Source organism: Hippoglossus stenolepis, chromosome 22 (genome assembly GCF_022539355.2).
Source record: "Hippoglossus stenolepis isolate QCI-W04-F060 chromosome 22, HSTE1.2, whole genome shotgun sequence".
Taxonomy (NCBI): domain Eukaryota; kingdom Metazoa; phylum Chordata; class Actinopteri; order Pleuronectiformes; family Pleuronectidae; genus Hippoglossus; species Hippoglossus stenolepis.
Window position 1 is genome coordinate 13,619,044 of NC_061504.1, and position 25,288 is coordinate 13,644,331.

General features: G+C 43.2%; 1 protein-coding gene across 1 annotated transcript; it reads left to right on the forward strand.

Annotated features, from left to right (window-relative positions):
- The first annotated feature begins 6,429 nt into the window (after positions 1-6,429).
- On the forward strand, positions 6,430-23,863 carry dcn (decorin). Its single transcript, XM_035147207.2, has 8 exons — positions 6,430-6,707; positions 13,566-13,789; positions 17,204-17,316; positions 18,540-18,753; positions 19,858-19,971; positions 20,328-20,421; positions 21,260-21,398; positions 22,309-23,863. Exons 2-8 carry the CDS (start codon positions 13,585-13,587, stop codon positions 22,507-22,509), a joined length of 1,080 nt encoding a protein of 359 aa, XP_035003098.1. The 5' UTR covers positions 6,430-6,707; positions 13,566-13,584; the 3' UTR covers positions 22,510-23,863.
- Positions 23,864-25,288: the final 1,425 nt, after the last annotated feature.

Below are 25,288 nucleotides of genomic sequence, written 5' to 3' on the forward strand. Positions count from 1 at the left end.
ATAGCCTGCAAATGTTAGATGCCATGTGTACTCATGTTCATCACAGCTATTCGGGCAGAGCTGACTCCGATTTCCAGTAACTGCCAACAGACAAAGCTGCATATTGAAAACGGCTTTCAAAAAAATCCAGAAAATAATAATAACTGAAATAAACTTATTGCACTTGAATTGAAAAAGTGCCTTCACTACTGTGCACGTACTGAACTGTAGAAAGTGCAGACTGGATTATTCCAGGGCCACGTTTTTACAGGAAGGTTGCCTGAAAATAAAAAAATCTCTGTTTACAAAAGGTCTTTTGTTTCAAATAAAACCAGTGTTTCTAATATAATTACAGTAATTATGATGAAAAGATTTTAATTTCATCGAGAGTTCTTTTCCAACTACCGACACATCCCATCGCACAAAACTAAAATAAACATTTCTGAGGTTTTATGGATCATCCAGCTATTGATTCCCGATATCAAATTAATAGGATGTGATTAGGTTAATTACTTGATGCGAAAGAAGAATGCATTCCATTCAGGTTGTGAGGAGAAGACTGGGTGTGGATCAGAGTTTAAGCCCAGCCCTGCAGCACATTCACAACCCACTAACTCCCGAAGACTCAAATTGTAAAGGCAAAGTTTTAAGCTGGTACAAAGGCAGATCCACCGAGTGCTGAGGTAGTTAAAATCCATTTGTTTGCAAGGTCTCTTATAAGCGATTCCACTAAAATATTACATTTCACATTGTAAACTGCTCGTCTTCTTCATAAACCTAATCCTACTTCCGCACTTTAAAACCATGCAATCACATTAAATCAGCTCTCTAATGCCATAATATCCAGGTGCCAGGCAGCTGTGTCTGACTAGGTATTTATAATGAGACTCGGTGAATGATTCCATTATGTGAGGCTCTGCACGGAAGACACTGCCGCCTTAGGACTGGGCATTAACACACATTTTTCATTGTTGTCGGTAACTCGTTACGCCACAGACTGAGTTGGTAAGTGCTCGATCTCTAATCACGCAGATCCTTCCCTTCTTCTTAAAAACCATCCAATCCCAATTAATCAATGTTTTAATGCTACACCGCTCACCCACCAGGCAGCTGTGTTTGCAAACTCAAACCATTTCCCTCTCGCTTATTACAGGGTGCGATGCAAACTTGGCCACTTGTGAAGTGTTTCCTCTTTTTACTTCGCTTTCCGCCAAGCAGGAGTCTGTCGCCATGGAGACAAAAAGTCCCGCTGGCCTTGAATGGCCACGTTTATAGCAAAACAGCACTTGAGTGTTTCCGTCACCCCCTTTTATTTTTCTCCCGAGAGCCATGTGTGGCCGAGGCGGAATAGTGAATGAGTCGCCTCCCTTAAAAAGGCCTTCGTGACAATTCAGTGTTCTCATCATCCACTTTCTCTCACATTCACTGGAGCTCATTTGGAGTAAAATTCTAAACGTGGCATGGGTTGGATCAGCGTTAAAGCTGCAGATTCACCAAATAATATTTTTTACTACGGAAAAAATATTCATCCAGTATGAGTTCAGCCTCCCCAGTGTCTGTTTTACTGCAGAATCTGATCCTAAAGGTCAAGTATTGGATGATACATGGTTGTAAATGGGAACAACATGACCTTCAGTGCTTTGAGTCTCTAGTTAAAAACTTCACTAGGCCACTAATGGCAGAGTTACTGGTTTTTATTTCGCTGTAATGGTCTATCAGAGTGGCAGTGCTCATCTCACCCCAAACATGAAAAATACCATTAAAGCTGGCCAAGCTTTGTGTGTGTGTGTGTGTGTGTGTGTGTGTGTGTGTGTGTGTGTGTGTGTGTGTGTGTGTGTGTGTGTGTGTGTGTGTGTGTGTGTGTGTGTGTGTGTGTGTGTGTGTGTGTGTGGCCCCTCGTAACTTGAAGAAGAGAGTGTGTAAACAGTGAACCAAACTGACAGGATTCCTCCAGAGCAATTATCATATGAATACGTATCAACACACAGTCTCACATTGATTAGTCCAAACAAGGTCATTTCCCACAGTACCACTGGCCCAGAACCTGATTGTCGGCCTGTCACTGCCATCTCTGGTGCCTTTGCTCTGCGTGTGTGTGCGTGTGCGTGTGTGTGTGTGTTTGTGTAGAGGGTCTGTTCTGTCCATCACGGCTGAGATACCCCAGTCACAGACGGGAATGACAGAGCTCCTTCGCCTCTCTGCTGCCAAATCACTTTAGAGTCTGGGATTGAGATTTGTGTGCGCGGTCCTGCTCCCGGGCTTCCGTTGGTTTGTCACTGGGACTGACAAGCGTACGAGAGACAAACAAAACTGTCTCCATAGAGGAATGTGTATGTTTACCATAAAAGATTTATGTTGTGAAATATTCAAGAATGAGAACAATTAAAAAAAAAAAACATGCTAGATGCTAATTTTGTGGCGTTTTTTGAGAAAAATAAAACGTATTTCAGCAAACTTGGTGAGTGGGGTCTTCATCATGCACCATCTGGCTTTACAGTTTTACATCACATCCCCCTCCGCAGGAAAACTCAGGCCACATCAAGGCCTCTCTTGCACTGACTGTAAATGAAACATCATTTTTAGCTCGTTATGGCGAAGGAGAGTTAGCTGTCTCGCTCACCACAAACGATTCTCGGCACATGAGAACATGACAAGGATTTTTCTCTGCGGCGTTGGTGACTCTGCGGTTTGCATGTTACAGAGGAGCTAGTTTTTTGTGTTTTTCTGATGTGAACGCCACTTCACAAGCAGCTGATATGATCTTAAGAACAACACATGTAAGACTAACCTTCCCTTCACCCAGCAGCTGCCATCAAAGTGCTCTTGAGCAAGGCATTGAGGTTGCACACCGGCCAGCACTTGGGAAGTATTGCATTCTTTAAATTGAATGTTCAAGACTTGAATCTGTTCAACTCCCCTCGAAAGCCGCTGCAGTCGGATTGTACTCGATAAACTTTAATCAAACTCAAATTGGAACTGCTGTCAGATTTCTGCTATATTGGGAAGATGACTCATTGGTGCAAAAATGAAATACTAGAGAAAAAGGGCAAGGTGTTCCATCAAGTTGTTTATCTAGTCATCCCCAGAGGGTACGTCTCTTATCCAAGCCACACCCGCCACCTCGCTTCCATCTGTCAAACCTGCCCAGACTCAAGGACGTTACCTGCAATATCCTTTTTTAACATGTTTGCTTGGAAACATTCAGATACATCATTTCACTTTATGGCATCATTAACTGACTTAATGAGCTAAAAAAAATGTAGTTTGCCCAATCATTTGCATTACAGAGCGGAGATGGTGCGTGTGAGTGAGCGTAGTAGTAGGTGTTGTTTGGAATGGCCCGGAAAATGTGAGATTTATAAGAGGGACATAGAGGGAAAATCTTCTAAACAGATTTTCCAGAGGAAAAAACGGTAGGCATGGTGCCAAGTAATAGGAGCGACCAAAGAGTCGAGACAGAATGTACAGAACGTTTAGTCTACAGCTGTCTTCAGAAAACTGTGAGTGTGAGTTTGCATGTGGAGCGATGGGGCAATGAGGTGCAGGTTAATCCCGCTACTGAACATGTCCACACAGGCTAACCCACCTACCAATATGTAAGAGTAAAGAAGCACTTGTTTTTATAAACTGTTTTTGGAACTACATGTAAAACTACATTTCAACTATAACCCTTCTTTATGTGAAGTCCACACACAGAGGCATTAGGATTAAGGACCTTTTACTGCACCCAGACACACAACTGTCGACAGCTCGATCACGGAATTGCTCTTTTTTTTTCGCTTTGGGTAAATCCTTGGTGGTTTGCGGCAATAAGAGAAGTTGCTGGGGTCACAACCTGATATCAAACCTTTGACTCCTCTTTGAAGCGAGAGTACAGGTAATCATTCCTGCAAACTTCTGCTCATTGTTCCATCCTCTCTTTTGGAAACACATATAAAACTTAAAGCTGCCTGAAATTCCACTTTAAAAACCCTTTGACCCTCTCTGTTTGATTCATTTCTCTTGTTTTGACCTCCCTGAACTACCTTTCGCCTCTTAATCCCATCAAACCTTTTACTACACCATCTCTCTCCTTGTATTGTCTCTGCAGTGGGACATTAACACCTGAGTACAAAGGTGGCAGGTATAGTTCTAATTGATAAGATTCTAACGTGGCACTTGTTGATCCACCAGAAACCTATTCTGCTTTGTTTTGCCTGAGGGGGGGTGAGACATCAATTTCAGCTCCAGGATTTGTGTTTTCTCTTTACACTCTTCTGCTGAGGCCACGTAGTAACCAGAGGTTCAGAGGTTAAATCCCCACAATACGTCCACATCTCCACAACAGCCATGTGTCTGCTCCCTCCCTCTAATATCAGGGGCCTACTTTCCATCATCTGTCACAGATTGAAGGACACACACAGGATTTTCTCCACTCTTGAGCCCTTCATTGACAAATTTTCCTAGTATGATCTCAGCATTTGCATTGGACACCTGGCTTTATCCAATACTACACGTCATGTCGTAATCCTCCCGTCCTTTGACCTTTTTCCATGCTGGTCTCTTCCTCTTTTCCTTCCTTCTGTGGACTCAATTTGAGCTTCTTTAGGTCTGCAGAGGATTACAGCTTGGACCTCAGGCAACAAAATTCATGGCAGCTTAGGTCATTATTTTCTACAAAATGACTTCTACGAAAAAGCAGTCTTCTTCAGACTAAGATGGACTATTTCAATACATCTGGGGTCTGTTCAACTTTGGCCTGCCCTTTGCCTCCTGCAGAGAAAGACTGTCAAGTTGAGAGAGACGAGGCCAGACAGGATGAGACCTGCTCTTCTGCTATCTGATCCTTTTCAGCCTTGAAGATAAAGAGCAAAAGACGAAGCGAAGATAGAGGGAGAGAACACTGGGAGGTAGAAAGTACTTTTTGCTGAGCCAAAAGTACTAGATTTGATTGTTAACGATTGAAGAGGAAACAAGATCTTCAGTTGCTGCAGGTGTGACAGGTGTTTTTGTTTAAACTCCCGTCGCTTGCGCACTTAAAAAGAACTGTGAACAACATCAAACAAAAAGTGTCACACACACAAAAACGTTTTTTTAATCAGGCTTTCTGCAAAAAGATATTCCAAAGAGATGTGTCTGAATTTTCACCGGAATAGAGTTGAAGTCTTTATTCATGGCTCATCATTTCCAGTCAAGGGTCAATAGCTGGTTTTATGAACCAGAGTAAATTACATCAAGCGAGCAGGTAGAGGCGGAGAGCCTTGGTCGCTGGTGGAGACATTAGCTAATGCACAAGTTAAACTTGAAACATTCGTGCACCAGCATGACACAGCAGCCCCCCTGACGCCATCCAGACACAATGATAAAATGAGGTCTGGTTCACTTGGGGTTAAAAACGAGTCCGCTGCACCCCCACCCCCCCACTGCTGACCTGATTAGATCCAGCTTTGGCAGGACCAGTTCAACGTGCACATGGTCTAGATTTACATCCAATGGCAATACAGGAAATTGTGCCTTAATCGCTTTGGGGATCCCCTGACTTTCCCTGTAGCACCACCATAAGAACTGTCACAGATAGGGAAGACAAATTCATGGTACAGAGTATGAACTTTTAAACAAGAGATGAAATCTCATAATGCTTTTGAGATGTTGCAAGGGCCTAGTTCTCTTTTTTTAGTATAAAAATGGATCTAAGTGTAAATGTAAATCTGTGGTTATTTTGACTAAATTGCAAATACTCATCATGCAGGTTCAGCAACAAAATTGAATTGAAAAACATATCTTAAGTTTTCCTTGGCCACAGCATTGACAACGGGGGGTTTTACCAATTTCATGAGGACAAAGAAAGGGACAAAAGTGTGTGTGGACCTAAATCTGTTCACCCACTCACATCGTGGGGACTTGTCTTCCTTATGGGGACCTTCCCTACGATTCTCCCAAATGTAAAGCGTGAGAGTTTAGAGTGAAGACATGTTTCAGGGAAGGGTAGGTGTCCATCAGGATGAGAGTAAGGGTATGGGTTCAATTTGGGCATTTACTAATGATGGATAAGTTTTGGATGAGGGGACAGGGATTGTTGTCACAGTGTTCCTGCGGGGATAGTGGAACTAGTGAGTGTGTGTGTTTGTGTTGTTTTGTGTAGCCTCTGAAAGAGGATGAATGGCACAGCGAGTGTGAAAGAAGGAGAAAGGGTTTTGTGCAGAGTTCTCAGCGAAGCTCCACAGAGGACCTATCATTACCAGATGTCACAGCGAGCGTGGCTGCCAGCCGAATCACTGCTTTTTGCTTCAAACTCCAACTCTCTGCCTCTTTCTTCTCTCTCCCTGTTTCTTCTCTCTCTCTCTCTCTCTCTCTTTGCTCCCTCTTCCTGCACTCTCTCTCTCGCACTCTTTTTTTTTTTTCTTCCACCCTTCTCCATTTCCAGCTGTTTTCGGAGCAAGCACGGGGGAAGTCCTCCACCAATTGTTTCGGTCCTGAGAGGAGCTCGACGGCCGGACCCCTCCCTCCTTCTGTCTCTCTCCTCTCTCTCCCCTCTGTCTTCCCTTCCTCACTTGCCCTCTCTCTCTCTCTCCTCCCCTTGTTGTGACAGAGCACACCTGCTTGATCTTGGCTGCACGCGCTCCGAGTCCAATTACCCCATAGGCCCTCGCAGCCACTTCACAGTCTCATCCCCCACTCGACTGGATTTTTGGGAGTCAAGCTCATCTCGCCCACTTCTGCTCTCTTTGCCTCACTTTTACTGAGAACAGGTAGGTGAATCCTTTAGCTCCTCCAGAGGAAAAGTCAGGGTTTTAATGAGCTTAAAAAGCAGGAGTTAGGTTTCACTTTGGACTAATTTTAAAAAGAGGGAGAGAAACATTGAGAATGTGGCAAATTTTCTTTTCTTAACTGACTTTCTGCATAAATGCAAACATGACAGGATCTGTTACTCATGATTTGAAAGTCACATTGTTTGCAGATGATGTTATTTCCTTTCTTTTATATAAGATGCATGTGAGGATGTTTGATTCTCTACTTCATACATTATGTTGCTTTTACCTCTCTGCTCAGCTTTTCCTGTGTACTTTTGTATGTGTGTGTATGTGTGTGTGTCTCTGTGTGTGTTTGTTGTGTTGTGAATATTCCAAATATGTTGCCAGGTCTTGTTCCCACAACGCTCTTGGCTTTGTGATGAGAGACCTTAATCATTTCCAGTCCAATCTGCATGCAGCTCAGTGAAAAGACCAGCGGCTAGCGAAGGGGGTGTGGTGGTGCCGTTGATGCTGGTACCTCAGCCCTCTGCCAAAAAAAACCTTATTCTTCTGGCCTAGAGGCAAAGTATCTCCAAAGTATCCACCGCTGAGGGCCATGTGATATTTTCAGTTTACAGTTTGCGTTTGCAGCAATTGACCAAATGAAGTGTTAGGACAACTGTTTGTTGATTGTTTGGATGTAATCCATATGGAGCTGCCTTCCTCAAGTGTGTTAGTTTTGCGCATGCACAAGTGAGTCTAAATTGTTATGCTTTCATAGTGACAAGTGGTTGAAAGACTGCCAGGCTGAAAAGTTAGATTTTCTTTCTGCAAATCTAGCTTACTTCCTCTTTTTCCTTTTCTCTTTTTATTTTGCCCCCTTTTCTCTTTTCTTTCTGTCCCTGTGGGGTTTGAATAGTCGACACAGAAATGAGGGCAAAGAAAAGCTGAAACAACAATGAGCATTTCTTTGTGTTAATTCAACCCATTACTCCATGACAAGACTTACTGGAATAGCTGTGAGTTCTACTTCCCCTGACACGTTCCATCTCAGTGGTTTAGTTTAGATTGCATCCAGACCACTTCCACCCCAATCTCTTATCTGTCTGCTCTGGAGCTGTGTTCCTCTCTGTGGCGCTTGCTGCTGTGTTTTCACAGGAGCAGAACAGGACCCAAATTGCTAGGGGCAACTTAAAGTGCGGGGCTTTGAAGAGGATATTTAAAAAAAGCTGTACCTGGCAACACGCAGTGCCATTAATCCCATAATGGTACAGCTTCTTCTATCAAAGAGAGGTCTGAAGGCTTCCCGGCAAAGCCACCACACAGCTCTCAGCTAACTCATTACATCCTTTCTGCCAGCAGGGAGAAAAAACCTAATAGGGTTCAGCTGCACTGAATTGCATTGAGTGAAACTGAACAAGGGAAAAACCCGAGACAAACAAGATAGGATCAAAAGTGGAACTTAGAATAGAATATAGGTTAAAAGGAGCACAAGCCCTGTACAAACATATACTCAAAGCAATAAAAGTATCTCACTGGTTCATATTTTGGAGTCAAGCTGAGCATTTGATCCAGGAATGAGTGAACCGAGGCTTTGGACGAGACATGGCCCAGATTTGCACTCAGGGGCTGCATTTTTTCCATCTGGACTTCAACTCTTCAGGTCAAAAAGAGCAATAGAACAATGGAATTGAATGGACATCAGCCATGAAGGCTTTTTTTTTCGCTCGCTGGAATACAGGAAAGTTCCACATGTCAGTCTTTCTAGCCAACGTTTTAAGGGTCAGAGAGTGAAAGAGAAATACCATAAGCTATGGGAGGGAAGGAGCGAGCTTTAATTGGGAGGAGGAGATGGAAAGAGAAGAAAGGGAGCGAGGGTTGGGCAGTTTGTCCACGTCTGTGCAGCGCAGTCTGTTGATAATGGGACTGAGGTTGATGGCATGCCGACAGCTCTCCTCATGGAACGGCTAAACTGTGGCTTAACCACTTGCTTGCTTTCTCATGCTAAGGCTCCAAACAACAGACGTGTTATAATATTATTCACAGTTCTGACTAAAGAATTTATATTGATCGAAGGGAGTGTCTTTAGCATTCTTGAACTCAAAAACCTCCCATGCAGGCATTAACGACGGGCAGCTCTTTTTCCAAACACGACTGTTTTGGCCTGACCCCTTATTACAAAGAATGTTTTGGCTCTGAAATTGTTTGTTGGCCGCGTCTTTGCATATTTTCAGATGAACAATCTCACTTACAAAATCCCCCGAATATATCAGACATTTGCTGAGGATAATGATCACTGACTCCTCAGACCACGGCCAAAGAGAAAACTCATAAAACCAAGTTTCCCAAGAAAAACTTCAGCATTGTTATCAATCAGCCGTATGTGTCTGAGCATGTGTTTGTGCAACCGTGTGGGAGGGGAGCTCACATTCATTTGCTGATGGGTTAAAAGGGCCACACGTTTTTTAAATGTCCTGTGGCCTTGTAAATACCTTCCAGTGATTCATGGCTGACAGACGAGCAGCAGAGATGGATGGAGGCTTGTGGAGGTGGTGGTGGTGGTGGTGGTGGGGGGTAGTGGACGGGCGGCGGGTGGGATGATAGCTGGTGTCTGCTTTATATTGCTTCATCACACCATGCTTTCTTTTGCTAAAACCAAAACTTGGTGCATAATCTTCAAATCTGTTTCTTCTACGCTGCAGATATTTCACTGAAAGATTTGTGAATGTTCAGCTAATGATTTCGCTTGATTTTCTGAGCTCTGTGGTTTCAGTGAAAGGGCCGTGACAAAGAGGAGAAAGTGACAAAGCAAAGGAGGGAAAATTACTTTACTCCCTCATGCGAGCTCTGCTTCCTGTCTGGGAATCATTAGTAATGCTGGGGCCAGACTTTGGGGGGAGGAAAGTGGAGGAAGGGAAGAGGGAGAGAGAGAGAGGAGACAAAAGAAGGAGACAGGAGATTTGACAAGGATGCCGCCGTCGCCGCAGGAAATGTCAGCCTCCGCCCCTTTTTTTTCTCTTGTCAGACACGAGATGATGAGTCGCAGGTTTCGGGGACTCGAGAGATGAAATAGAAAACGGTTAGCGTTCCATTTACCACGTATCGTTTTCTGGGATATGGTGGAGTGAAAATCTTTTGAGAATTCAGACCAAACTTTATCACATCTGAGCCTTATTGTTTTTTGATACAATTTTCAATACCTCCCATCGTCCTTATGTGCAGAACTTTCTGTACTTTCCCCTTCACTTTCTTTGGGATTGCTTTCAAACCAGCATTCGCCTCAGTGCAGTTGAAGATGCAAAGTGAATCATTTCACCGATGATTGAAGTTTAGAGGAACATGGCTTGCAGACTTACTTTCCAAGGAAATCCTGTTTCACAAAACATTAATTTTTCAGAATCAGGTCCAAAATAAAATGGCCAAATTCATTGGATTCATCCTCTTCCAATATTTACTGCTGCTCAAGCAGATTTTCTATTTATGCATGTTTGAGGGGTTTTTTCAGTGACATTTCAAAAGTCCATTACTAGGAAACTTGAATGTGAACCAGTTATGCACTGATTAGTGTCAGTCTACTTCTTGTGAATAAAGCCTGTCCCATTTTCATCTTGTTAACTGGCTCAGAGTTGTGTTACGATGCGATACTGGCTGAATGAAGCAACAAAGAACTGATGCATAATGAAAAAAGAAAAGTTTAATTATCAAAATCAGGTGATTCTACAAAATTTACCAAAAAAAAAACTTTCATCTGAGTTGTGCATCAGTTTGGAAAAAAGAGCTACAGGATTTAAAAACGACATCTTTTTGTAACTTTGAGGTTTCATCCTCTGATTTGATCATTAGGATTCTTCTGTATACGAGAAAATGATGAAAGAAGAACGACACTTATCTCAGAACAGAGAGTTGAATCTTCTTTGAAATGCTGATACTGGCAAGATGTGGAGCTCAAATGTTCAAGTCATGTCCCAGCATGCTGTGTTGACAGCCCTCTGGGTTTAGCATGCACACACACACACACACACACACACACACACACACACACACACTATGTTCTGTAGATTCTTCAGGTGTGTGTGTGTGTGTCTGTGTGTGCGGCCTTCCTTCAGGGCCTGTGGACACATTAGAGCAGATGGTAATGAAGAAGTGATGCCTGGGGCGCAGCAGGTTGTCTCATGCATCGTCTTCACAGGTTCATCCCTGCTGGGAAAAACTTTGAATTTATGTTTTTTAATTTTTTTTTGTTGCATTTGACCAAAATGACCTTTTCTGTGTTTTAAATTTAGAAATACAAAACCCCCCCAGACGCAATAATATTTATGCCACTTATAGTTTAAACATAGTTAATTCATGTCCCAATTAATAATCCCTGAAAATCACTCCCATTCCCTTTTCCTGGTTTTGTTTCAAATTATTGTTTAATCTCATCATCAACAACTCCTGCATCTAATGACAAAGTAATAACTCTTGTACTTGGATTAATCATGCAGCCATTAAATGTTCCCAGAGCTCAGTCTGAGACTTCTTCTTCACGCCTGTCTGGCTGACATTAAAAGCTGCTGAAACGTTCAAAGTGATGGATTCATGGCAGGACACATGGACCCTCTGAGACCCTCCTATCTACCGAGGAACATGTGCATGTATATCTGTTTATGTGCTCGTGGTCATGGGTCAGAGCAGGGAGATGCGGTTCAGTAATCAGCAGCGAAACCTCCTGTTTTTTTTGTTTGCTTCGCTGCTCCTTCGGGCAGAGCTGATGCTACACAGGCTTTGTAGATAATCCTGAATGTTTTAGCCTGCAACTTGTGCCAGATGTGAGGAGTTCATGGCACCGGCACCACAATGAAAGCTTGATAAACTGACTCCCAAATACTTTTATTGGCATTGAACATATCGTACTACAAGACGAGCCCAACCCATCTGGCATCTTTTCAGGATAAAACAAACCATCAAAAAGCATCTACGAGTGCTGATGGACCCAGGAGCGCTTCACGTCGCTGAATCCAAAAGAACGGCTGAGCATTCCTGCCAAGTCTGCAGACAGGGTTTTGGTTGGATTGAGCTTTCAGCTGAGATACGAGAGTCCAACGCAGCCAAGATTACTCAGTGTGTTGAAGACTAGAACAGCGTGTCCTCTGGAGCGTCTGTATGTACAGACCAGGGCTCTTTGTTTCAGCGCCTCCCACTATAGAACCTTCTCCATGTTTCCGAGTGGAAAAACTGCTTCTAGACATTAAACATTGTTGTGACACTTCCAGGCTCAGAGTGCCGACGCATGAAATCACCCTATTGGGTGTTCTCCAAGTCTTTCCCACTTCATAGCAACAGAACAAGAGCAACAAAATAGAAATATTAAGAGGCAGTAGATATCCCGTCCAACACAAGTCTCCTCTGGGTTGAAGTGATTTCAAGTTCGGTCATACTGTATGCGAGCACTGTAACCACTGGCCTGAAGCTGTACAGTGTGTCAAAGCGGTGGCTGTTTTGTGGACGAGGTCTATAATTACAGTTTGTGTTGAGAGAGTCATTCTCAGCCGTGATCCTTGTGACCTGATGTAACCCGAACCTGTATAATACTACATCAGCACTTCTCTTTCTCTTGCTCTCTCTCTCTCATTCTCAGAGAAACGGAGCACGAAAAACTATTTTTTGACACATAAAGTATGTAAACATATAAAGAACTATGTACAACCTGCTTTAGCCTTAAAATATGAGCTTAATTCTTTATTCGCAGTTCTCAAAAACTAAAATAACAAACAGTAAATAGAGATAAGCATCAAACAGATGTACATCATATAAAACAGCACAGAATGACTTTTGACTACCAAGGTTTTGGGTTAGTTTCATCATCCTGGTCATAATGTTCAGGTCAAGGGCTGCTGCAGACCAACTGCTCCCAAATCATTTGTTAGCAGCCGCGGCTAAAATCCGCCCTTCAATTATTGTGGCACAGAGAGGGAAGCAGCAACTCTTGGCTTCACGCTTGACAAGCAGATTGCTAGGTCTTTGAGACGTTGGTTTGTGTGTGCGTGAAAGGTCAGGGAGTTTGCGTGGATGTACACGCTGGATTTGAATTTGTGTTTGGGTCAAAAGGGTTGTGGTTGTGTTTAGAAATAGACGACTACATGAAGAATCAGGATTCTCCCGCTGACTCTGGACACTCGCCTCTGCCTTACTGTATCTTCTGACACACAATGACACCATGAAGTTCTTGGCAAACACGTGAATCACTGTGATTCATTGCTGCAGAGAAGAAGATGTGGTATTCTGCAGTGTCTCATGATGTATCCCCCGTGTGTCGCTGCAAAAAGCTAATGCAGATGTTACTCATTCAGCAGCTGGTGTTGTTTCGACATAGATCAACACTTTGAAAGAGAAAAGACAAACAGCAAACATTACCGGTGAATATTATCGTGGAAAAACGATAGAGTAGCTCACTACTTGTGTTTGTTTTGTCTTGTTGAAAATTCCAAAACGTCTCCCAAAGTTTGGTTTTGGCTTCACACCAACCTCTGCTCCGTCACCTTTGACCTTCTGCTGAAAAACTGCACTGTTAAATAGCTTATTAGGTCGACCTCACCAAATTGTTACACCCAAGTGTTGAACTCTCCAGCCCCCGACCCTCCACCTTTCACCTTTGACCTTTGCCTCTCTGGACTTCACGTCCGTGTCTCTTATTCTGTCTTTCTCACGCAGCGTCCCTCTGTCTGCCCTTGAGCCGCTGCCACTCTGAAAATCTATTTTTCCCTCTTTTCTTCTCCTTTCGATGACAGTAAATCAGAAACAGATAGTTACTCAAAGCAGTTTACGAACTAATCATAGGCAGACTGTTTTCAAAGTCTCCACTCAAACCTTTGAACTGTGTCCTCTCGTCCTCAGGCTCCCTGCTAGCAGCGCCATGAGGTCGGCCTGTCTCTCTCTGCTCCTCGTCACCGCCTGCTGGGCTCTGCCCTTCCGCCAATCTGGCTTCCTAGACTTCATGATGGAGGATGAGGCGGGATCAGGTGATATACCGGTTGTCAGAACCCCCCCCATGCCCGAGGGACCCAAGTGCCCCTTCAGATGCCAGTGCCACCTCCGTGTGATCCAGTGCTCTGACCTCGGTAAGAAAAGACACCTGTACGGTACCATTCATGTTCCATTCACATTGCCATTCATTTAATGTGCCACATTTTTGTACTAGTGGTTCATTAAATACATTGAATCTGCTTCGAATGTGTAATTAATTATTTTCTATTATTTGTATTATTTTCTAATGCGATTCACAATCACCCAGAGCTGTGACGTCTTAATACAAAACGGATTAAGACAACAAATCCACATGTTTGAGAAGAAACAGGAAACTGGTCATTTCAGCTCCAGCTAAGATCACATAGTTTGCTTCTAGTGTTTTGTTTGCTTTATCACAAACTCCTCATGTATCTCCATCAGTGTTTTGATGTTAATTAATATAGTTAGGAAACAGTTTCATAATCCTCGTGTTCACATCCATTTTCTTCGCCCAAGCCTCCATTTGATGCCGTGGCCTGGATTCCAACTGTCAGATGCCGAGTCCAGACGAGCGTCTGCAGCCGTCTCACTGTGCTTTTATGGTGCTGAGTGACATTGCTGCTTTTTAAGAGCAGAAAGAGTCTCTGACTTTACAAGCCTGCCTGTCTCCTCCACCCACCCGAACCCACGGGGTCATTCCAGGGGTGTATTATGTTCCGCATTACACTAGAGAACATGACACCGGTGTTGATAAGTTAAATGCTCCCAGATGTGAGTCTCATTCAGCTTCCTGTAACAATTACAGTATTTCCTGACTCTTGGCAAAATGTTTTCTCAAACAACGATGAAGATTAAAGGTTAGCCCGGAGAGTCCTGAAACAAATCCTCAAATGTTCCAAAACTTGTCTCCGAATGCAACGTTTATTCACACACTCAGTCACAACAGTTTACTCAGTTGTGATTGTCGGAGTTTGGAGTTGATCAATTCTGTTTGTTTAACCTGATGTATGGCTAATACAAGAGAGTGAGTCATCTCGTAAACTTCGCCACAGAAACGTCCCTGACCTCATTTATTCTTGTACATTGCGTAAACCAGCTTCTCGACACAGTAGGGTTGGACAGTTTTTTTTTGCTCAGCCTTTGTTTGCACAGGGAGGGGCACAAGCTGCGAGGAGACACAGGAAGGAGAGGGGGCTGATACAGATGGACAGACCGGGAGGACAACATGAAAAGAGAAGAAAGACATAACCAGACATGGACCCAAAACTGATAAAAACAGAAAGAATACAAATATCTATAGGTTGGTAGAGTACAATGAAAGATGCGACTGATTCAGGACACAGATGATGCGAGGAACGTAGAGGATGTAGACAGACAGGTGGCGGAGGAGTCGGAGCGACAGACAGGCGGTCGGAGCGACAGACAGTTGGAGGGAGTGATGTGCAGGAAAGGACTGGTTCCATTACATCAGTGCTGCTGCTGCCGGGCCCAGCCGCCAGCAGCAGCAGCAGCACTCTCTCCCCGGAGATGCAGCTCATTGGCCGGATTCTCAACTTCTGCATAGGCGATGTCGGCCCCCACTCCTCCATCTGTTCCCCAGACCCGCTGGCATCCACGCAAACACACACTCGAGACACACAGGAATAAACACGTGATTTTCACACACACACACACACACACGCACACACACACACACACACAGACCCGTGCAAGGCAGCGTCTGCTCACCATCACACATGCATTTCTTTTTCCCAGTGCATTTGCTTCTGGCAGGATGATGGAAGAGAAAAACTTAGCCCGAGGTTCAAATGAGTTGTGATTACTTTTCCAGTTGTGTGACTCAAACAACAGCTTTTTCTGTTCTTCGTTGTAGAAGTGTAAACTTTACTCTTTACTGTCTAACGGCTCAATTCTCTCATTGGAAAAACATGTATTTTATGTGCACTGATTGTGTAAGATGTGCAGACGCATCCACCCACACTTCTGGATCACCCTCCAAAAACTCCAAACTTACTCTGACCTATGAGGCAATCAGGCCTTTGACGTGACGACTCAACTCGGCCAGAGCAGCGGACCAGGAGAGGACGTTACATAAACACTGAGAGAAAGAGCTGAAATGTTCCAAAGCAATCATTCACCTTCTATCCCAATTCTCTGTATTAGAATAGAACCATTTATAATGAAGGCGAGACGAGTCCCAGTCAATTTTCTTTTAAAGATTAATAGAGGAAAATCCACTCAACAAAGCATTTGCATTACATATTGAAATCTTTAATTTCTCTGATTCCACACACACACACACATTCCAACAGATTAGCTTCACAATGGTGAGAATACATCTGCAGAAAGTACGTCCAGCTAATTGGTTTAATTTGAGACAAAATGGAGAACAGAGTATAAAAGAGTATTCAAAACTGCAAAGACTGAGAAAGTCTGACCTCGAGAACAATGAGAAATGTAAGTGATAGTATAGCGGTGCATCGTGTGGTGCTGTAATGATGGTGGTGACCACAAACAGCTGTGATGGTTTGTGGGTCGTCCACTGCCGAGTTGGACAAGCTGACAGAAAAGCAAACATGGATGGAGCTTTTAACAGAAGTCCTCACGAGCTCTGAGGACAAAACGTGCGCAGACGTACCGAGCATATGTGGACTGGCGATGCCGAGGTTTAAGCTTCTTTGTTAAACAGTTTATTCTACGCCTCTTCCTCTGAAATGTAAACTGCACATTATGAATCTCAGTGTATTTATTTGTGTTGCCACGGACGCCTAAAAGCAAACACAATAACTTCCAGCTGCCTTCGCTCCCATCAGCCAAACAGACTTTCACTACAGATGATGTTTCCTGTGTCACATCAGCCATGACGTACCATATTTCAAGTCCAAGCTGAGCGAGTGAGTGTTAGCTCAGTGTCCAGGTATGCAGGCGCTTACACTCACTCCGGAGGAAATTAGTTTTAAGGTCCATTTTCACCATTTTGTGCCTCAGAGCACATCAAATAGTTATTAGGTCGCTGAAGGACGTCACCATAAACCCCACCATGCATAGGACCCTGTCATTGAGACTTTATGTAGCGCGCTACACTGACAAAGCAGACCTTGTTATTTCAGAGTGTTTCTCCTGTAAACGCCATTTAACTCTGTTTCCTGATTCTGTCCATTTGAGTTTGGATCCATGAGAGTTTAAAAGAGCTGAAAGTCGCAGAAAACCTTTTAAAAATCTAAAGTATTTATTTGTTATGCCTTAATAAGCAACATATTTAGTTTAAAGTCAGAAAAAAACATGTTTAGCTTCTATTAAAAGAAGCTGATGTACTGAAATATGTGACATTAGCCTTTTTCCAACTAAGGCCGAGCCACTTCAAGAGAGCAGCAGGAAGCTAACGCAAAACAGACTATTCTCAAGTACTGTTTTAACTTGCGCAGAATTTATCTAAATCATTCTGAGATTACTAACAGCGATGGTCCATATCTTGGCTCGAACTTTAATCTCAATCTTTTAACATTAACGATGTGTCTCATCACCAGGTCTGAAGTCCGTTCCTGGGGACATCCCCGACGACACTACCCTGCTGGACCTGCAGAACAACAAGATCACTGAGATCAAGGAGAACGACTTCAAGAACCTCAAAGGGCTGCACGTAAGAGACGTTTGACTTCGTGTGTTCACTGCGTGTGATTGCCGAGGAGGATTGTTTGACCGTTTGTTTGTGAGCAAGATTACACAAACACAACTGATCGGATTTCAACGAAACTCGGTGGAAAGCTTTTTTTAACTTTCTGTAACAGTGGTAGAAAGGGCATTTTTCACCGTTTTCTTTAATTAATGGATGAAAGAAACCCCAACACATTCAGGGAACTGATATCCATGAGTGTTTGAAATTTGGTGCAGCTTGATTGGATTTAAGGGGACGGTCGGACCTGAGGGCCATTCTGGTCCCTCATGTTATGTAATGTGGTCTTATGTAACCATTACACTCTCTGCAGCCCCTCTTCAATATGAAAACCTGATGATCATCAGGAGAACAAAACAGATGCAACAAGAGAAACTGAGAAATATATATACGATTATAAGCAGCTGTGATAAGTGTGTTGCCTAAACACTGTCAAACAATTCGCAGCTCACAGAGTGAAACCAATCAATAACCATCAGGCACCATGAATCATCTTGCACCTGAGTTCTCTCCTCCTCCTCCTCCTCCTGCCCAAAACACTCCTGTCTTCGCAGCTTTTACCAGAAACAGTGAATCCCCATGTCACCAGGTGCATGGAAACTATTCACCCGTATGCCGCCGCAGTCTCGCAGCCCCACACCTCCAAACTCCTGCAGCTTTCCTGCTCGCAGTAAATACCTCTGTCGGACAGCTGTGGCTGTTTCCACTGTAATGCAACCGGCCTCTCGAGGGGAAGGGACCACATACCTAACGTTTGGCTTGCTTTCACAAGAGCGGAACAGCAGGAGTGAGATTCCTCTGAAAATGCATTAACTTAAAGTAGCCTCAAACTTGGCCGTTCCATTTGAACAAAGCAGACATCGGGTTTGAGTATCGATGAGCCGCTGAGCTCCAGATGTTTTGTTTTTGTTTAATCTAATTCGGAGAGTACATATTTTCTACGGTCTTGTGGTGCGTTTGGCAGCAGTGGTTGTTTCTGAATTCCATAGTTTAATTCTAAACGGTGATGTGGATTTTAACAAAAAACAGACTGGATTTGAAAAAAAAAATCTATAAACTAATACCCAGACTTCTGACTCCTCCACATTAATCCAATAAATGTTTGATGCCGGACCGAATTCCTTGAATTAATCTTTTGAGTAGAGACGTTCAGATGCATTTCACTAACTTGCTCATTTGCTCCATTACAGGCTCTGATTCTGGTGAACAACAAAATCACAGTGATCCATGCCAAGGCCCTGAGTCCTCTGACCAAGCTGCAGCGCCTCTACCTGTCCAAGAACATGCTGAAGGACGTCCCCGCCAACATGCCCAAGAGCCTGCAGGAGCTCCGCATCCACGAGAACGCCATCACCAAGATCAAGAAGTCCTCCTTCCAGGGCATGTCCCACATGATCGTCATGGGTACGAGATTAAATACACTTCCTGATGTGTTTGGATAGTGGGAAGAGGGTGGACAGAGAGGGGATGGCTCATAGTTTCCAGCGGTAGGTCACATCCTCTGAGGTGCTGCATGTCCAGGATCTGTGGATGGCAGCTCAGCAGGAATGATCAAAATATTTACACAGAGTGAAACCCGTGTTTAAATGTTATATTCCACTATGTTTTATTCAGATTGTTTTGTTTCTCTGACGGTGGGTTTGACAAGGACATCTGAATGAATTGTATTACCTGTTTCCACCACAATAGATTTACTGGGAAAAAATGTTTTAACTCTACCTGTGTTTTAACCAGAGGAACCAGGGTCTAAATTTATTTTTAGGGCCTCAGGACACACATGTCTGAGGACTGCTCAGATATTTTCAGTCGCTCCCCATTTGTTAGATTCAACAAATCGTCGTGGAAGTGCAAATGGAACTGGACTAATGGGAATTTCATTTTCAAAGCTGGTTCCTTAGTTCGGCCTCATATTTCCTGGACTATTCGGTCAAAGGAGTCCTCCGGCGAGTTAACAGATTAGGCTACATAAAGAACCTGCTGCTCTTCAATGAGTAGAGCTTATTTTATGGATGTAAATGATGGTTTAAAGGGAAAACAACTGCTTTTGGATGGTTATTAGTGAGATTTTCCCATAATTGATGTTAAAATACAGCTTTATCAATGAATAGCGATTGTCAATGGTTAATGAGATTATTTTTCAATAGTAAAAAGAGGCTTATCCACAAACATGAGTAGAAGAAAGGTTTTTTTTACACATCGTACTGTATCTCTGACTTTTCAACCTTCCTGTTCCACAGATGTCATAAAACAGTGTGAACTGGAGAAAGTGCAGATTGAGTCACTTAAAGAACAATAATGTGAGACTTATGTTCCCGCCCTGACAGCTCTGGGAATCTGCTGCGGAATCTGTGTTTCAAACACAAACTTTTCTCTTGCACAAGACTTTGTTTACTCATGACTCAGCTTCCCGTAACACACCAGGAAGGGAATTAACTTCATAGATGTGATCCATTACTGCTGTTTTCTTCTTTCTTTCTGTGGTATCAAGCTCTCCTTTGCTTTTTTCAGAGCTCGGCTCCAACCCTCTGAAGAGCGCTGGAATCGAGGCCAGTGCTTTCTCTGACCTGAAAAGAGTCTCTTACATTCGCATCGCAGACACGGACATCACTGACATCCCCAAAGGTACGCGGCTGATATCTTTTTTACACAAATAATTTGGCTTCAGCCAGTTCAACGCGGCCAAAAACATCAATCTCCTTTCAAAAAGAATGCCCGCAGTGAAACAAAGGGCTTAAAGTGGAAAGAAACACAAACTGTGCTACGTAATGATTCAAAACAATCCCCCCTCACACGAGAGGTATTTAGTAAAATGATACATGTAACGAGAAGCATTTTTTTAAGTCGTTTGATTTGATCGACTTTGAAATAAAGTCTCGCTACAATCATCATCTTCTATGTGAACGTGCTTCCATCCCTTTTTTTCAAAGAGGACTATTTCTTGAGTTATCGATTGTAATCTCTGTCTCGTGGGTTGCCAGGTCTTCCCAGCTCTCTCTCCGAGCTCCACCTGGATGGAAACAAAATCAGCAAGGTGTCCGCCGACAGCTTCAAGGGCCTGAAGAACCTGGCTAAGTACTGAAAACTATTACCCTCTTCTTAAACCAGAAAACGTTACGATTTCCTTTTGACTCTTTGTACATTGACTGAGTAGTTGTGGGAAAAGGTGCAACTGTCATTACCACTCTGTGTCCTGAATACAAATGCGTAGAAGAGTAATGTCATTGAAAACCAGTGTTTGTCTCCCAACATTCAGCAAGACAACGTTTAAAATATCAAGAGTTCTAAAGGGAGTTCGGTGTGTTTGTCACGTGTCTGGTTGGGGAAGCTGGAGATCATGAGGAATATGAAGCCCTGAGCTGTAGTTCAGTTCAGTGAGTGGGACGACGCCAGTTAAACTCTCAGCTTTGTTTTCTGTCCATTAAAAACCGTTTAAACTGCTCAGACTCGGAGCCAAACAGAGTTAATTACTTGTGGCTGCAGAGGCTCAGCAAAAACTCTACGGTGTTGCTTCAAGTTGCATTTCATTCCTAATGACTTCGAAAAATGCAACTTTTCAGAGGGAGACTGCATTATTTTTATCTTTTGTAAAAATAAGAATATGTATTTCTCATGCTGTTTATTACATCTCACAGTTTTCAGATGTTTCAGCTTCACTCCAGCTCTGCAATCAGCTTTCATCTGATTCACTCTACAACAAAACCTAAAACCTAAACAGTAGTTTTTGGATAATCAAAATAACTGGTTTAGCTCATTTAACTGGTTTAACTGTGTTTATTTTATCAGGAACATGAAATACCAAGGGAGAACAGAGATGTGTCTTTGTTGCAGCTTGAGTACATGATTTGTTTGTTCTCGTGGGTTCCTTCCTCCTCTTCTTCGCACACGTCTGATGTTCTGACTCTTCCTGCAGACTGGGTCTGAGCTACAACGAGATCAGCTCTGTGGAGAACAGCACCCTGGTTAACGTGCCCCACCTGCGCGAGCTGCACCTCGACAACAACGTCCTGACCAGCGTTCCCCCCGGCCTGCCCGACCACAAGTACATCCAGGTGCGGCGCCCGTCACTCTGAACACACCACATGATCAAATGAACTCATCACAGTCGTGCTGCTCATCCTCTCTCGGCTGCGTTTGCTTTGTTTAGCTTCTCTCTGCCCGATCACAAGTCGACCTCTGTAACAAACTGAGGAGAGTGTCGGTAGCTTCTCATACGTGATGAGACACGATGGTAACTTCTTTTGGCAGAAGAGAGAAGTGTAAACAAACCTGATTCCAGATCTTTTAACTTAAGCTTTGATTCCAGTAAACATTTATTAACTGGTTTACTAGTACGTACAAGAAAATAGCTCCCAACAAACTGTGGGAGTGTTTGAACACAACAATGGAAACAGAATAATACAAATCTAAAGCAGAATTTAAAACAACTATCACATCATAACAACAGTAGAAGGTGAAATCTCTGAACTAAGCTTCACGGCGTTTTCACATTGTTCACATTTGTTCTGGTTAGTTTTTTTAACATTGTAGTTCTCTTTTCTTTAGTATCGTTCCATTGGATATGATGCCAAATGTAATTCATTATGACCTTTCTTTGTGTATAATTTTGGATCTGGTGGCGTTAAACTCGACTTTTATTGTCTGAGTCGTTGAGTTTGTGGCACTTTCCGTCTTTTGTCTTATTTCTAGGAGCTTTCTCTTCCCCCTCACTTTTTAATCTTCTCCCTGCTCAGCTGCGGGATGTTTTTCAGCCACTCTCATGTTCATATATGTTTTCTTCAGTATCTCAGAGTGTCCTCGTACAGGACGCCCTTTCTTCTTTTCATCATTGTTTTTAGTTAAACTTCCTCAGTGATGCTGAGCTGTCATTATTTTTTTTCTGACGTGTTATTATCTCCTTCATCTGCCATCCGACTCCTCGTCAGTGACTGAAGATTGTCATTATTGTAATCCCTTCTCTAGGTGGTCTACCTCCATGTCAACAAGATTGCCGCTGTGGGAACAGAGGACTTCTGCCCCCCCGGCTTCAACACCAAGAAGGCCATGTACTCCGGCATCAGCCTCTTCAGCAACCCCGTTCCTTACTGGGAAGTCCAGCCGATCACCTTCCGCTGCGTCTTCGACCGCTCCGCCATCCAGCTCGGCAACTACAGGAAGAAGTAGAGCGTCCCCCCGGCGCGCCTCCGCAAGGAAGTGTGTGTTTGTAAATGAGTGTGTGAAAGTTTTGTAAGCGTGCGAGTTTGACCGCAGCCCCACAACACTGACCCCTTACCGACACTGCCTCCCCCACAAAACGATGATGTCAATAACCCGCGCACTCGTTTCAAAACCTTTTAGTGGACATGGACCTCAAACACAACATATCATTCTTATTATTTGCAACAGTAGTACGTACACGGCTTACAGCAAACACCAGCATACGACGGTGGCGCTCTCACTCCCAGCACGTTCATAGCAGAACCAGTTTAGCAAACATCGCAAATAAGCTCCCCCATTCACGCCGCGGCATATTTATGTGCATAATATGTTGAACATCAGAGATGAACCCAAACCAAAAAGATTTCCGAATCTCTCTCTCAGTGGAATATAACCTATTCCTGTTGTATGTCCCAGTTTCTGCCTATTGTCCAGTACGACGTATGAGCGCGCTGACCTGTAGAGCAGGCAGCAGGGGGGTCAACTTGTGTTTTTTACCTTTAACAGCTGGTATACTAGAATGTACTAGATATTGCCTGTGTAGTAGGAACCGCATCCGGAGTGTACCATCAGCACGCTGCCCTCCGGGAGAGAAACAACCCAACGTTTCTATTTGTATTGTGCTCAATTCAAGTAGAGATAAAAGCAACCGTGACTTCTATCACATTGTGATTTCTTGTGTTTACTTCAGTGTTGATTTAGTTTCTGGGTGTTTTTTTTTACACTTTTTCTTCATCACATTCCACCCCCCACCCCCCCACCCTCCCCAGTTCTTCTCCCTGTGTGTGTGTGTGTGTGTCATTCCCTTTAAAAAATAAATACAATTTTTTAAAAAAGGTGAAAATAGCTTCTAAAAATGTAGAATAAACCATGTATGTTTTAAACAGAAGCCATTCCCAAAGATTTATATGCATGCTCTTATTTTTTCTCCTTTCAACTTGAACCGGGTGCTTTCTGGATTCTCTTGTTATCGCGTGTATGTACGTCTCTTAATGTTTTTTTCTGCCTTTTTATTTCTTTCTTTATTTTTTTTAAGAGTACAGTAAAAATCTGAGGGTGTACGTGGACTGGCATGCCCACAGCACTCATACTGGTATGAATGTTGTATGTATAGACGCTGTATATAAATGCTGTATAAAAAAAGAAGAAAAAAAAAAACCCTCTCATCACTTAAAGGCACAAGCACTTACCATAGCGCAGACTTAATATATCAGCAAATTAAAAAAAAAAGGTGTTTCTCTCTTCTTTTTTTGTTTTCTTTCCCCGGAGCAGGGGCTCCAGCTAAGGTGTCCTGAACAAAATAAAAGTACTAATGGAAAAAGTAGCAGTTTTTGATGGATGTAATGAGCAGAAGTTGCATATTGTGGATGATGTGAATGGATTATTTGGAGCTACGGCACAAAGTAGCACGGCGGCCTCCTGGGACACAAGGTCAAGAGGAGGCTCAGGTAAAAACGTACAGGTGAGAAACCTTCACACACGAGAACCACAAAGTAAAAGAGCTTCATTCGAACAGAGTGCGTATTAATGAAGGTGCAATGAGGCGATTTAAATCAGTATGTGCAATTTGCTGCTTATCCAAATAAAAATGGGGATCTAGTGAATTCGTATGCTCCCAAACAACAGATACTTCATTCGAGGTATTTCACAAACAGTCCGACCACCTGACAACTGCACTTTGAAATCATGCCCGGCGAAAGAAATCTGGCTTTTTTTATGTGTATTTCCGCTTCATGTGCCCTTTTCGAAGTCATCCATCATTTCCACTTCTATCAGACACGTTGAACAAAGCGCTGCCTTCTTGTCATCTGGTAACAATAAGACTACAGATGTTACACCAACGCACCAGCGAGACTGAACTCCTCCGTCCTGTCGGAGATACCGGTCCAATTCTTCTTCTTCCTCTGTGTTCGGCTGTATCACAGGTGTTAGTTTGACCTTTTTGAATTTGATCAAAACAGCATTGTAAAGTCCATCTGTGGCAGCGTCCTGTTATAGAATCCCAAACTAGACCTTCTGGAGGCTGCTGCTATTCCCAGCATGCATTGGCCAAGAGTCAGGTTCCATCACAGGATGTACTGTATATACATTTATATACGTCTGTGTAAACATATACACAGCCAACGCATTCAGTTTACAGCCTCCAGTCGCTCGTGTCTACGGTTTGTTGGAGGGAACCGGAGCTCCATGAGGGAACCACACCGACACACAGAGAATATGCAAACTCAACACACTCCAGGAGGTTCAACAATAGGACTTGTCGCAGCACGGCAGCGAAGTCGGTCACTGAGTCGTCCCGTCGCCACGTTCAGGTCCCGTGCTGCTCGGTGGAAGGGTCTGAAAATACATGCATTCACTTCTAGTTAGCTCTAATTCATATTGATGGGCTATGGGACTGAAGGGAACAAAAATATTTGCACAAGGAGCATTTCTGCCCCAGTGGCCACCAGTGATTTAAAGCCCTTCAGTCATTTACGTTACTGTAATGGGAAACGTTATGGTTAAAGAAAAAACCACCACCCGGAGACGTGTGGTGGTTGAGACGTCTGAAATACGTTGTATAGTTTAATGATCAATGATCGTAAAGATTTAGTTTCTCACTTTGTCCCCTTTGACATTATTCTCATACTTAACTGTATGGTATGGAATCTCAAGAGTGAAAAAATGTGTTTATATCATTGATTTATTTTCAACTTTTTTATCATCAATCCAGCCCATACATATTTTATTTTTTAATTTAATCCTT

Bases quoted from the DNA above. Each gene is read 5' to 3' on its own strand.
- dcn (XM_035147207.2), top strand. From the start codon at position 13,585: ATGAGGTCGGCCTGTCTCTCTCTGCTCCTCGTCACCGCCTGCTGGGCT. The intron at 18,754-19,857 runs GTACGAGATTAA...TGCTTTTTTCAG, and splicing joins GTCCCACATGATCGTCATGG to AGCTCGGCTCCAACCCTCTG. The intron at 19,972-20,327 runs GTACGCGGCTGA...GTGGGTTGCCAG, and splicing joins CATCACTGACATCCCCAAAG to GTCTTCCCAGCTCTCTCTCC.